This window comes from Myotis brandtii, unplaced genomic scaffold, assembly GCF_000412655.1.
Source record: "Myotis brandtii unplaced genomic scaffold, ASM41265v1 scaffold235, whole genome shotgun sequence".
Taxonomy (NCBI): domain Eukaryota; kingdom Metazoa; phylum Chordata; class Mammalia; order Chiroptera; family Vespertilionidae; genus Myotis; species Myotis brandtii.
The window spans coordinates 597707-611920 of NW_005358857.1; the positions used below are offsets into that span (position 1 = coordinate 597707).

Consider the following 14214-nt stretch of genomic DNA (forward strand, 5'->3'; position numbering starts at 1 on the left):
TCCAAGGGTGCCAGCTTGGGGAGGGAGGTGCACACCCCTCTCCCTGAGCACCATCCAAGCAGGCCAGTGGAGGCTCTGTGCCTGGAGAGTCCTCTCCTCTCATGGCCATCCATCATCCTCACTTTCTTTGGGAGACACCACAAAGAACAGACAGGAGTGGGGGTAGTGCTGGGGAAGCATGCACTCCAGTGTCACTGGGCCCTCCCCACGAGGCAGCTGTCTGAAGCAGGGGGAGGTCCCCTCTAGGGAGGGGCTATCAGGTCTGCTGGGGCCTCACATCAATACTTCACCACCATCAGGTCATCTGAAAACCAGACACTGGGCTCTTGCTAATTCTGAAATCCTAGCTGAGCCAGAGAGTCCTGTATTGGATCATATTTAAAAGCCACATTCTGTTGAACCCTGGGCCAGAGTCCCCAAATTCTTCCTTGTGTTGGGAGGAAGGTTTATCTTAGGGATGGAGACCCTGCCAGGATGGGAGATGTCACAGGGAAAAGGGAGGGGCAGAGATCACAAACCTGGGAAGAGCCCACTGCAGAGAAGTGGACATGGTTAAGGGAGGCAGAGGGCCTGAGCCATCCACAAGTGAAAGCCGCCTCCTGCTGGCCACAGAGGCTGTCTGGGCCCCACCTCCTTTCCCTTGGCTATGCTGGCAGAGGCAGGGTGATCAGAAGGAACTCCCTGCTGGGCAAGAGGGGGGCTGGTGTTTGCTGTGTGCTAATCCTAGGCCTGAGGTCTTCAGAGGGACCCGGAGAACTTCAAGGAGGGGAAGGCAAAGCTGTACTGTAGGCGAGCTCATTAGCCAGCACCCCCACACCTCCACTAGGAGGAGGGCGGGCGGCCCAGGGAGCTGGTGGCAGAAGCAGCAGAGAAAAGGCTGTCACTGTCCTTTCTTCCTTTTGGTACAAGAGTCTCCCCGAGCCGGCGATTCTCCTGTAGTGACACCTCTCACGGGCACTAATGAGATCCATGTCACAGAGCTAATGCGCTCTGACTAGGCTCTTGATAGACACCCCACTCCTTCAGGGGAGACCACAGGCCAGTACTGCCCTCCTGGGGCCAGACCCCATCCTGCCACTTGCCAGCCCAGCTCTCTTGCCAAACTGTGCTGGGCAACAAACTCCTGAGAGAATGCACTTGTTGTCTGGCCATCCTGCCTTACCAGGAGCCTCAGAGGGACCCTCCTCAGTCCCTGAGCAGAGGGGTTAAGCAACCAGGGCAGGACCACCCAGCTGGACATCAGGGAAGGTTCCAGTTATTCTCCCAGACAGCCGAAACCAGCAGTCTATGGGCCTCCACGTCCCAACAACTGGTGAGATTTACTAACACTTCCTTTGCAGACTTCCCAAAAGAAAGAAGCAAAGGAGGCCTGGGTCTTGCCCTTAGAGAGGTCAAGTGTGTGGGGACTGATCATTAGCAAACAAATTATGATCAGGGACGAAAGGTGTATTCTGTACACCCTCACTGGGAAAGCCAGGCAGGATTCCCAGAGGAGGTGGCCCCTGGAAGATGGACAGGTTTTCCTGAGCCAAGAGGTAGAGGGCAAACCGAACTCACAGAGTAAGGACTGTCGGGGTCAGAAAGAGGTCAGAAGCCAGTGGTTGTGGGGCCTTGGCTCTGAGCGCGACTACAGCAGGAGTGAAGGGGTGGCAGTGCTTCCTTTCCGTTCTTCCTCAGTTGTTGCTACTGAAGCTTTGTCACGGCCTGTAAGTGTCACTGACACTGAAGGGAATGAGGGAAGTGAGCTTATTTTCTTCCTTCTTGTCTCTGTTGGTAGCACAAAGCCTGACACCAAAAGGTACTCCCAGTTCGGCACAGTGATAAGAACATAGGCTTTGCATTTATACGGTCCTGGGTTTGAATCCTGACTCCTCAAGTCAATTGGCTGAGTGACCTCAGACAAGTAACTTTACTAGTTAAGCCTCAGTTTCCTGCCTTATACAATGGGAATGATGATGTCTGCCTTCATAATACTGGTGTGAAAATTAAATTCGTTAACACAAATGCCCCCAAATAATGTGCGTGTCTTGCTGACCCTGGGCTGGAAGGAAAGCAGCACAGCACTGAGCAGTCCCTGTGGAGGCTGCCTGCCGAGGATCTTTGGTCCAAGCCAAGGAAGTGGACAGAGCCCACGAAACAGCCAGTTCCACACACATGCAGTCCCTCCTCACCCACAAGCCGCTCCAGCAGCTCTCTGCTCACCAGGCTCACCAGGCCAATCCCCTCCCCCAAGAGGTGTCCTCCCGACTGCGAGGCCATACTGACAGCCCACAGCCCGTCCTCCCAGAGCTTCACTGCTTCCATCGCTGGGCCCCCTCTCCCTCAGTCCCCAGGGCCAAGCCGTTACCCCCTCCTGGACGGTGCCTGTGGGCTCTGTGAGGGCTGGGCACTGTGTCTGTCATCTTTACCAACACATTTCTAGCACTTATCACATAGTAGGAGCGAAGTAAATGTTCACTGACTTGGTCCTGACTCCATTCCCACAGCCACTGCTGGCTCTGAATTAACCATCACCCCCATGTACCTTACTGCACCTCCCCTTCTGCAGTTTCCCCTCACTAGTCTTCCCTGCACACACTCTCAGGCTGCTCTGACCAGGTCACTCCTCTACCCAGACATTCCCACACTCCCCCTCAAAAAACTCAGCCACCCATATCCATCCTAACAGCCATCTCCCCTTCTGTAGCTGCCCCTCCCATCAGTCCACCCCTCCCGTATGCCTGCTCCCTTGCTCTCTCAGCATCCCCACCACCCAATGCTTGGCAGGAGTCCCTGCAATGTAGACCCCACAGGCTCCTCCTGCCACACATACCTAAGAAAGAGGCTCAGGATCATCAGTGGGCTTAGGGTCATTGGTAATTTGGGAGAACCAAGCAGATCCTGGAGATGGCTAAGCTATGGGATCTGCAGAACCCTTGCCCAGCATAACCAATGCTGCCTCACCCCCACCCCCAATATACATACCACTCCCCACTCCAGGCTGGCAGCTCCTCACAGAGTTAATTAGCACCATGTCACTGAGGACCAGCCTGAGTGGCCAGTGACAGGAGCTGACCCCTGACCCCAGGGCTGGGAAATAGTCCACATCAAACTCTTACAGCACGACCCTTTTAGCACGCACAGTAACTCGGGGCACCGCCAGCTGAAGCTCATTAAAGCTGTCTCTTTGGCGCGAGGGCCATTAACCTCACTGCTCAAAACCCATGCCTCCCCTCCCCGCCTCTCCCAGCCCAATTAATGCCCTGCATCTTCCCTCCCTTCCAAGAACCCTCACCCACACCTCAGAGCCAACCAGGAGCTGGCAGGGCAGCCCCCTTCATTCAAAAATACAAACACCAAATACCAGGAATCCCCAGTGTCCTTGAGTACCCACTGTGTGCCAGGCACTGCACAAGCCCTTCACACAGCTGACTTCACTGAACCTTCCCAACAGCCACGAGAGGCAGTAGCACCATCCCTTGTCCAAGGTCACAGGGCTCTGGACGGTAAAACTAGAACAACTGGCTCCAAAGCCCTACTCTGTTGTCACTCACAGCCTTGGGCTGTCCCCTGGGGCCCACCCAGATGGAAAAACCTTCTCTTATAAAGAAGAAAGGAACACTTCAGGGTCCTAACCCAGAATTGATATGAGTGAAGAGAGAAGAAGGGCACCACTGAGTCCCAGGAGGCAGCAAACAGTGGAAACAAGGAAGCCCTTCCTCTCAAAAATATACCCTGGATAGATACAGGGAAGCAGGGCACCCAGCTCCCTGTACAGGGTGAGTTAACCCAGTCCGGCTGGTCCCTGCCACTGGCCAAACTCAATTACAGGCAGTTCCTCCTCCCCTGGGCCAATGCAAGTTCTCTCACTGGTCCTCGTTCTCTGGTCTCTCCCTTTCCCATCACTCTTTCATTGACTCATCTACTCATTCATTCACCAGCTGATTGGATTTATTGAGCACCATTAAGAACTAGTTTGTGCAGCTCAGAGTGCCTCAGTGTGTCTGAATCAGAGCTCTGATCACGCTGTTTTCTCACAAACCTCCTGTCTCATCAAAACCTCATGAGAAATCCACTCCCTTTAACCTGCCATCCCAGGCCCCCTACGTCCCCACTGATTTTCTAGCCATTCCCTAACCCAAAGGTCCCACTGCAGTCACTGGAAACTATTTTAGATGTCTCACCTGCCATCTCAGTATGCCAGGCTTCCTCGTGCCCTCAGGCTTTGTACACACACTTCCCTCTAAGAAGAAAATCCTTTCCCCATTTTTCTGCCTAACAAACTCCTATTCATCCTTCAAGGATCTGCTGGCTCAAGTGTCCTCTTCTCTAGGAAACTTTCTGCTTACCTCCCAGGCATATCACCTTGCTAGGTTTGGGGTCTCCACTAGATTGCATAGGACAGCAGTTGGGAGCAATTGCTGTGGGGTACCCCCCAAATCCTTAGGTCCATTGACCACCCCCCACCCCCAACAAGAATGATACAGGGCGTCCCAGAAGTCAGTGAGATGTAAGTGAAGGAGAGAAGCCATTTGGCAACTGAGAAAACCTTATTTGGGGCAGCCCAGGTGTTTCTAACACAGCCCTCAGTGGCCTGGGTAGCAAATGCCCAGTTCAATCTCTGTCTCCTCCAGGATGTGAGCTCCCTGAGGACAGGAACTTCTACTCAGAATGCCCAGCACCCCCCAGGCACCAATGATGTCTGTGGAAAGGATGAGGGGCTCATCTGTAGCAAGTGACTGGTTCCTTTGGTGTATCTTGCCAGTCCCCTCCTTCAGCCCCTGATACCTTCCCAAAGGTACACAGGTTATGATAATGTCATAGTGCCACCCAAGAATACCCCTGTTCCTCCCCACTTGGAACAAAGCCTTGCCTGCTAAAAACCATTTGCATGCACATGTATGCACATGCACACAAAATAAGACACATAGAAATGAACAGACATACTTTCTGACAAGCTGATGATTGCTCCCATATACAGACACATGCCCTCAGGAAAATATAGAGATATACTGCTACACACATGCATCCCTCAAATATAGACATACACGGATACACATATACTCTTAGACACACGGAGACATGCAGCTGAAGTTGCCAAATGTACATGCGCGCGCGTGTGCGCGCGCGCGCGCACACACACACACACACACACACACACACACACAGTCACTCACAGACAGACATGTATCCATACTGAGAGATCAGAGGCTAGCAGAGCCTCCAATGCCTAGAACCATGGCCATTTCAGCTCCTTCCAAGCAGTAATCCCCCTGAGGGTGCACCCCCACCTGGTACCCCAAGTGGCCCCTCCCAACCCAGGCACCGTTCAATGGAGGCTGCTGCTCCTGCGGGGGAGTCAATACCCTGTGGACGGAGCCATCGGTCAGAAGGACCCCGACTAATTAAAAGCTGGTGAGGTTTAAATAATTCATCTCCTTAACTCCCATTGATCGCCCAGTTTAGTGGCCACAGACTTGAAACAATATTAAACAGCCTCCTCCAGCTCCACGGTGGGTGGGTGAGCTGACATGTGCCCACCCCTCTGAGGACATCTCCCACCAGAGATTCAGCCAGAGGCAGGGGTAGCTTGGTTTGAATCCAAGGCCACCTGTGACCCACCCAAAGCCCAGACCCCAGTCTCCTCCTAAATATTGTTTTGAGAGACCCTTTCCAATGGTCTGGTTTCATTCTCCTTTCATACCCCCCCCTTTCCCCGCTCTCCCCAGCTACGGAGAGCACCTTGTTAGAGCTCAAAAAAGCCACAGAACCCCTCTGTGAGCCAGGGGACTGGGGCATGTGGACAGGAGACTGACCAGGCTGCCAGGGGGACATGTGGAAGGACTGACCAATGCCGCTGTGGGGCCGGCCTATGTGCTGCAGGCTGAGGCCCTTGTTCATGTCTAGAAGTCCGTTCTTGGGCCAGCAGCCCATGGCGAAGCTGTAAGCCTGGAAGACAGGAGGCAAGAATGGTTAACAGAGGCCCTGACCCTGAACCAACCCATCACTCCCCCCATCAAATCTTTCCCCCAAGGACTTATTTCATCATACCACTTCACGATCGTCCCCTCACGGGGTCCCCTTGCCACCAAAAACCCCTTCCGCCCTCACTGGGCGCCCCCTCACAACTCCTCTAGAGAGCTCCTATTTACTAAGTCCCTCCTTGTCAGGACCCCGCCTCTCATCACGGGACCCCCTTCACCTTAAATTCCCTCCTCTCCAGAGTCCTCAGCACTCTGCTGGGCCCCCTCCCATAGCATTACTGGTTGCAGAGACTGTGGTCCGGAAGACTTGGAGACTAACGTATTCACACTTCACAGATAGGAAAACCAAAGTGAGGGGGGCCCCACCTGCCTGTGGTTGTTGCTTTTGACCCAGAGACAGGCGAGGCTGTAGAAGGCTGAGTGCCATGTGAGTGTTCAACTGGGGAGGGGTAAAGTCACCTGGTGACTCAAGCAGCAGTGAGGGGAGCACATGAAGGGTGTGTGTGTGTGTGTGTGTGTGTGTGTGTGTGTTAGGGGAAGCAGATCTCTGCTGAAGGTCAAGTGCTCACTTATGCATATTCAAAGCGGCCACCCATCGATCTGTACTTAATTGTTTTCCTGGGGTTGGGGAAGGAAGTGCTGGGGGCATCGATCTGCTCAGACCCCCAGCACTTCATTGCTCCCCTCCATCCCCTACTCCTGTCACCTGACAGCGGCCAAATTCCATGGGGAAGGAGGAGTAAGGTACATGGCAGGACAGGGATGGCACCTGCTCTTACAGCCCTTACAGGCATGATGACCTGATGTCACAGGTGAGGAAACTGAGACCCAGAAAGAAGAGACATACAAGGGTTAGAACACCATTAAGTGGCCCATTGGGAATTTAATTCCTGCTCAGCCTGCTGGCAAAGTCCTGGGCCCCTACCAGTGAGCTTGCATAGCTAGCTGACACTTCAAACATTATCCTTCCACTCACTTTAGAAGTTCCCAAACATCAGGCTGCCTTCTCCCAGTGGCAGGAAGCATGTGGGACAGTGGTCAATGGGAATGAAGCTTGGGTGAGTCCCCAGAAGTTAGATGGTGAGTCCGCTGATGATACTAAAGTGACCGTAGCCATGGTCAGACAGGCACTGAAGTGACCCTGCCCATCACTATGCCCAAGAGGTCCCCAGCCCACCACAGACTCCTTCATAAGGGAGAGCACCCAGCATAGGTTCAGAAACAAAGGCAGGAAGCTGGACACAAAGTCCGTGCCAGCCCTGAGGAGCTGGGCAGAGGGCTAGTATCCTTCGTTCCCAGCTGCAGGAACCAAGCCTCGGCCCCCCGGAGAACTGAAAGGCTAGGAGTCAGTGTACTTCACCCTTAGCACCCTCCAAAGCCATTATCCTTGACCACAGAGGTACTAGCCACAGCCCAACTTCCCAGCCAGCCCTCCTACCCTTTCCCAAGTCACAGCTGCAACCACAAATTGGGGGCTGAGTGTGAGACTCAAGGACAGGGGAGAGGTCGCTGGCTTTGAGCCAGGGCGGAGCTGGAGCTGGGAACGCAGGCGGGGAGGGAAAGCAGCCAGTGGGTGGTGCAGAGCTGAAGAAGCTGCTATGCATGGTCAGGGCCAGGGCTGGAGTGCAGTGGGCCAGAGAGCAGTGGCGGGCTGGCTTTCAAGTACTTTAAAATCACTTACAAAGGCCGGATTAAACGATCAGAAATTCCATTTAATAGGACAAATAAAGAAATAACAATCTACTCTATCAGCCCGGAGAAGGCAAGCTGGATAGTTTTTTTTCTCTTTCTAAAAAGGAAAAAGGGAAGGAAGGGAAAAAAAGAAGGATAATGTGTGTTTACTCAAGCAAAGAAAAAAATATTTAAGTGATGTCGGGGAGAAGATTGCAGTAACTAGTGAAGAATAACATCGTCTACTTTGCTGTCAAATCACACCCGAATTTCAGTAATAGATTCTCGGCTGACACTCAATTCAATTCGAAGGTGATCCTGCTTTATCCCAGCCCATCAAATATTAAACACTTGCATTAGCAGGTGCTGCCGCTTCCCGGCTTAAAGCGGCGGGCGGGCGGCAGGGCTGCTGAGGCCCCTCTGCTCTGCTCTCGGCTCAGGGACAGGGCAGCTCAACGTTATCTGCACGTCATCCTGAGTCTTATCGCAGCTAAGCGAGAAGACCACTTCAGATAACATTAGACGCTTGCCCCAATGCGTGTCAGTATGATTAGATTATTATTATAATAATGACTCCCCAAGAACTTCCCCCGACTGGGACATGCAGAAGGGGGGTGGAGAGCAGCGAGCCCAGGAGGACCAGGCTGGACCAGGGCAAGCCAGAACCCACGGCAAGAAGCAGGGGCACCAAGCAAGGCGGCAGCGCCGGTCCCGCCTGACGGATGCCTTTCAGGAAGGGCAGTCTAGCTTGTCAGAGCCAGGGCGAGATGAATTGGCGTCTCCACCGTGGCCGCGGGTGTCATGCCGCACAGTTTCATATTCCCAGATAAGTGTGATAACCAATTGCTGCTGTGACATGGCCTCATCCAGCACTTCCTCAGGGGGGCCCAGGCGGGGGAGGGGCAGTGCGTGCACATGGGTCTGGCAAGCTCCTAATAAGAGGGATTTAATTTTTACAAATGCTGCTTCCAGCGGGGCCTTCACATACCAGCCAAAGTCCAAAATGATATTAAAAATGGTTAATTAAAACTGCTCTTCTTCAGCCTGGGCTCTCCCTCTGCTGCCCTGCTGAGAATCCTGGCATGTCTCCTCCAGGCACTGCCACATACTCCTGCAGAACTGAAACTTCACGCATGACCACCAGTCTCATGGAACCCTCTAGGCACAGTAAGATGGACAGTACCTCAAGCTACCCCTGCCACCTCAGGCACCTTTCAGGCACAGCCAGTGGACACAGAGAACCACACAGCGAATACAGGGTCCTATAGCAACCTGTGCGCCCACCAATATGAGGTCTGAATACTTACACCTGCTGCCCTATGCACTTGTACCCATGCCCACCACCCTCAGCACACATTTCTAAAGTCCCTGCCCTCCCCCCAGATATATGCACTACGGAGCGTGCATACCCATGCAAGTGTGCCCCTCCTTCCATTCCCACCCCCTCCTGACATCCTCCCTAAGAGATTACATCTACCCAGGATTCTTTTTTTTTAAAATATATTTTTATTGATTTCAGAGAGGAAGGAAGAGGGAGAGATAGAAACATCAATGATGAGAGAGAATCATTGATAGGCTGCCTCCTGCACACCCCTAACTGGGGATAGAGCCCGCAACTCAGGCATGTGCCCTTGACTGGAATCGAACCCAGGACCCTTTAGTCCACAGGCCGACACTCTATCCACTGAGCCAAACCGGCCAGGGCTCCACCCAGGATTCTTAACAGAGACTTCCTGGGAGTCCATTTCAGAACAGGGTGGTGTGGGCTCTGTCTCAGATTCTGGCTGGGAAGTCAAGTCTGGGACCCAGGGTACCATCAGAGCCGGATGATTCAGGAGGCTGTCCACAGGGACAATGGAGACAAATAGGCCCATGTGGGATTGGAGGCGGCTAGGAAAGCTTCCTGGAGGGCACCAGGTAGAAGACATAGCAAGGGCAAAGGAGAATGGCAGGAGCAAGCTTGGCGAGTGCATAGGCAAGGGCTTGGGTGTTGCTGGGGCAGCCAACACGGACAGAAGGAGTCATATCTTCAGATGCTGCCTCCCAGCTCTGTGCAAACTGGCATCAATCGAGGGGCCCCAATTATAGTCTACCGCCTTTTCCCCACTGCTTCCTATTTCCACTCTTTCTCTTCTGCCAGCCTGTGTGGTGTCGGGGTAAGGGACCCAGTAGCTTTCTGACCTTGATCAGTGCGGGGCAGGAATCTCTTTTAAGAGCTCTTGCCAAGATCTGTGCCTGAGCCCCTTTTTCATGCTGGTTCCAAATTCTCTGGGTGCCACTTTTCCAGCTGCACTTCTGCCAGCCGTCAGGCCCACTTGATGGGTTCCTGACCAGAGGGTGGGGCAGGTGGAAGGATGTCTGAGGAGCCCAAGTCCTGTCCAGGGTAGGTGGAGTTGTGGTGAGAGATGCTGGTCCACCAAACTGCGCCCTCCCAGCCCTGTGCCAGGCAGGCATGCACACTTCCCTTCCCCTGGGCTGCTGTAATTTCCATGCGCAGGGAAGCAGGTGCCGAGCTGCTCCCGGCTGGCTCTCCCCTCTCGTGCTCTGCCCGCCTTGGCTGCTGCCCCATTAGCTTAGTGGCCAGCCATCTGCGACGGGCCTGCCACGCAGCCCTGCTGTAGGCGCGGCGGGTGGCCCCCTGTGTAACAGGGAGCTTTGCCATTAGCGCCTTTAATATTCTGACACCTCAGCACAGCCTGCTATTACATGCAAACGCTGATCGCCCTGTGAAATTACATTGCTGGGCCCGCGAAATGGAATCGTGTATAATCAGCCTCCTCCATGCACTGTCAGTCCCATCACAAACACGGCGCCCGGCGGCTTACGGGGGCTTAGCAGCTGCGACAAGTGTATTGGGTTTAATAGATGAAGTAGCCCTCATCGGCAGCGGCATCAGATCCTTCAAAGAGGAAAGAAGAGGCATCGACAGCTGCTGGGGTGTCTTTGCCCACCCACTCACTACCTACCAGGGCCCTTAGAGTAGGGTGGACACAGAGGGAGCAAGAACCCAGCTCAAACTGCAGACAGAAACACAGACTACCCTGCAACTTCCACAAAACCCAGAGCTCCCAAGCCAACACCAGCACACCGACATACCCAATCTCTCCACAAGTTGGGGAGGAGCAGGCCTTTAAGCAGATCTCTGGGTGACTGTCACCCTCTGGGCCTAAGGCTGATGGGCCATTTGCCAAGATGAGGAACCAAATCAAACCAAATGCCATTCCCATGAACACTCAACTGACAAAGCTGTAAGCATGATACTCTGGAGGATAGGGGAGATAAAGTATGACAGTTGTAACTACTACCTAATAACCTTTTTATCTAACTGGGCAACAGTTCTTTAGTTTGTGAACCAAGTACCAAGGTCACAGGTAAACATGAGGATGGTATGCTCAGGAGCCCAGTCTTACAGAAGTGCAATGTCTGGGCTCAGCAGTTAGACAAACCAGAATTTGGTTCCCAGTTCTGCCAGTTATTGGCACTGTAATTTTGGATGAGTTATTAAACTTCTCCGAGCCTCAGTACTACAAAATGGAATGGTAGTTCTTTCTTCCAGGTATACCTAAGGTCACTCAGGAATGCCTGTCCCACTGCCACCTCCAAATATCCTTGGTGCTATCACCCAAAATGCACATTGCCTTTGATAATGCTGTTCCCTCTCCCTTTTCTGGGTTCAGTCTAACACACCAATTGTGGCAGATTGTATTTTCCAGTCTCCCATCTCCCATGTTTTTCTTACAATGTGACTCAAGAGGGGGAGTCTTGAAATAGGATTTTTTTTTAAACTTTACTATTTCAACCAACATAGTAATGTAGAAGTAATACTCTGCAACCTCAAGAAATGCTATATAATATCAGAAATGCTAAACAGATAAAGACATTACAAAGAAAGAGAATTGCAGGCCAATATCCCTGATGAACACAGATGCTAAAATCCTCAACAACATATTAGCAAATTGCCTCCAACAATATATTAAAAAGATCATACACCATGATCAAGTGGGGTTTATTCCAGGGATGCAAGGCTGGTACAATATTCGCAAATCAATAAACGTGATACATCACATAAACAAATTGAAAGACAAAAATCATATGATCATATCAATAGATGCAGAAAAAGCATTCGACAAAATCCAATAGAGGGATCATATCTCAATATGATAAAGGCCATATATGACAAGCCTACAGCCAATATCATACTCAATGGGCAAAAACTAAAACCATTTCCCCTAAGAACAGGAACAAGACAGGGATGCCCACTTTCAGCACTCCTGTTCAACATAGTACTGGTAGTGCTAGCCATAGCGATTAGACAAGAAGAAGAAATAAAAGGCATCCATATTGGAAAAGAAGAAGTAAAACTGTCATTATTCACAGATGACATGATATTGTACATAGAAAACCCCAAAGACCCCATAAAAAAACTACTAGACTTAATAAATGAATTTGGCAATGTAATAGGATACAAAATTAAAACCCAGAAATCTATGGCTTGTTTATATATCAATAATGAACTAACAGAAAGAGAAACTAAAAAAAATCCCATTTACCACTGCATCAAAAAAAAATAAGGTACCTAGGAATAAACTTAACTAAGGAGGTAAAAGACCTATACTCGGAAAACTACAGGATGTTGAAAAAAGAGATAGAGGCCCTAGCTGGTTTGGCTCAGTGGATAGTGTTGACCTGTGAACTGAAGGGTCCCAGATTTGATTCCAGTCAAGGTCACATGCCTGGGTTGTGGGCTCAATCTCCAGTAGGGGGTGTGAAGGAGGGAACCAATCAATGATTCTCTTTCATCATTGATGTTTCTATCTCTCTCTCCCTCTCCCTTCCTCTCTGCTATCAATAAAAATATTTTTAAAAAGAAAAAAAAAGAGATAGAGGAAGACATAAACAAATGGAAGAATATACCATGTTCATGGATTGGTAGAATCAACATCATTAAAATGTCCATACTACCCAAAGCAATTTATAGATTCAATGAAATCCCCATTAAGATACCAATAGAATATTTCACAGACCTAGAACAAACTCTCCAAAAATTCATATGGAATAAAAAAAGACCCCAAATAGCTGCAGCAATCCTAAAAAAAAAAAAGGAAAGAAATGCTAAGGCCGATTACTCATTGGCTGGAACACTTGCCCTGGAGCTATCAGCTGCCCTGAAGTAGTTAGACTGCTCTGAGGCAGCCATGTTGTGAGGAAGCCCAAACAAGCTCATGCAGAGACCACAGGGAGAAGCCACGAGACTAGGCAAAGAGAGATGCCTAGTCTGCCCCCAGCTGCTCCAACCACACACTGTGCCAGTTCCAGTCACTGACTACAAGTGTGTGAGAGAACATGAACCAGACTACCTAACTGAGCCCTTAATGAATTTCTGACTTACAGAAACCATCAGCTAATAAAATAGTTGTTTTAAATCACTAAGTTTTGGGGTGATAAGTTATGCAGCAATACTAATTGGAAAACCAATATAATGTTCTTTGAAAGTTATGTATTAGAGATTATAATCTTTATTTTATTTATTTATCCTCACTCGAGGTTATTTTTCCATTGAGTTTTTAGAGAGAGTGGAAGGAAGAGGGAGAGACAGAGAGAAACATCAATGTGAGAGAGACACATCGATTGGCTGCCTCCTGCACATAACCCGGCCAGGGCGAGGGAACCTGCAACCAAGATACATGCCCTTGACCAGAATCAAACCTGGGACCCTTCAGTCCGTGGGCCAACCCTCTATCCGCTGAGCCAAACCAGCTAGGGCTAGATTATAATTTTTAAAGTCCTCCATTGACTCCATATCCCCATCCGGAGCTGCTGCCTGTTCTATTAATAACCAATCTTCTCAAGGTTTTCTCTGCTCACCCATTTACCTCCCTCATCACTCTTTAACTCCTACAGACTAATTTCTAGCCTTATTATGCCACTTAGCTTTTGCTAAGGTCAAATCTTCACCATACTGTCCACATCTATAGGCAATTTCTGGTTCTTGCTGCCCTCACCACTCAGCAGCCTGCTTCATCTTTTTTTTTTTTAAATATATTTTTATTGATTTCAGAGAGAGGAAGGGTAAAGGAGTGAGAGATAGAAACATCAATGATGAGAGATAATCATCAATTGGCTACCTCCTGCATGCCCCACATTGGGGATTGAGCCCGAAACTCAGACATGTGCTCTGACTGGTAATTGAACCATAACCTCTTGGTTCATAGGTCGACACTCAACCACCGAGCCATGCCAGATGGGCAAAAAAAACCCTTCTCCTTTGGTTTTCTCAACATCCTATTCTTTGAGTTTTCTTATCTTTTCCCGTCAATCTCCTATATAGTCTCTTTTGCATCTGGTCATCCGATGTGTATACTCATGCGCTCTCTCTTCTTTTTATCTACACTCTACCACTTTTCCTGGGTGATTTCTTCAACTTCCTCATCTTCAACCTCTCCAACTTCTAAATCAATATTTCTTGCCTCTACTTGAGTGTCAAACATATATATTCTGCTGCCTATCTGGTATTTCCACTTGGATTTTACTCAGACACTTCATTCTCAATATGTTTAAAAATCAATTTCAACAATCTCCC

The 14214-nt window shown here is 50.3% G+C and overlaps 1 protein-coding gene across 11 annotated transcripts in view; it reads right to left on the minus strand.

Annotated features, from left to right (window-relative positions):
• Positions 1 to 14214, minus strand: part of ERI3 (ERI1 exoribonuclease family member 3) — a 132823-nt gene that overhangs the window by 18927 nt on the left and 99682 nt on the right. For 5 of the 11 annotated variants that reach the window (XM_014540036.1, XM_014540035.1, XM_014540044.1 and 2 more), the window contains one exon: positions 5796 to 5928. The exons of 2 other annotated variants lie outside the window; for them this stretch is intronic. In XM_014540036.1, coding sequence (XP_014395522.1) covers positions 5796 to 5928 — 133 coding nt within the window. The remainder of the gene's footprint in view (positions 1 to 5795; positions 5929 to 14214) is intronic. 4 more of the 11 variants (XM_014540043.1, XM_014540041.1, XM_005866630.2 and 1 more) reach the window with 1 other exon arrangement.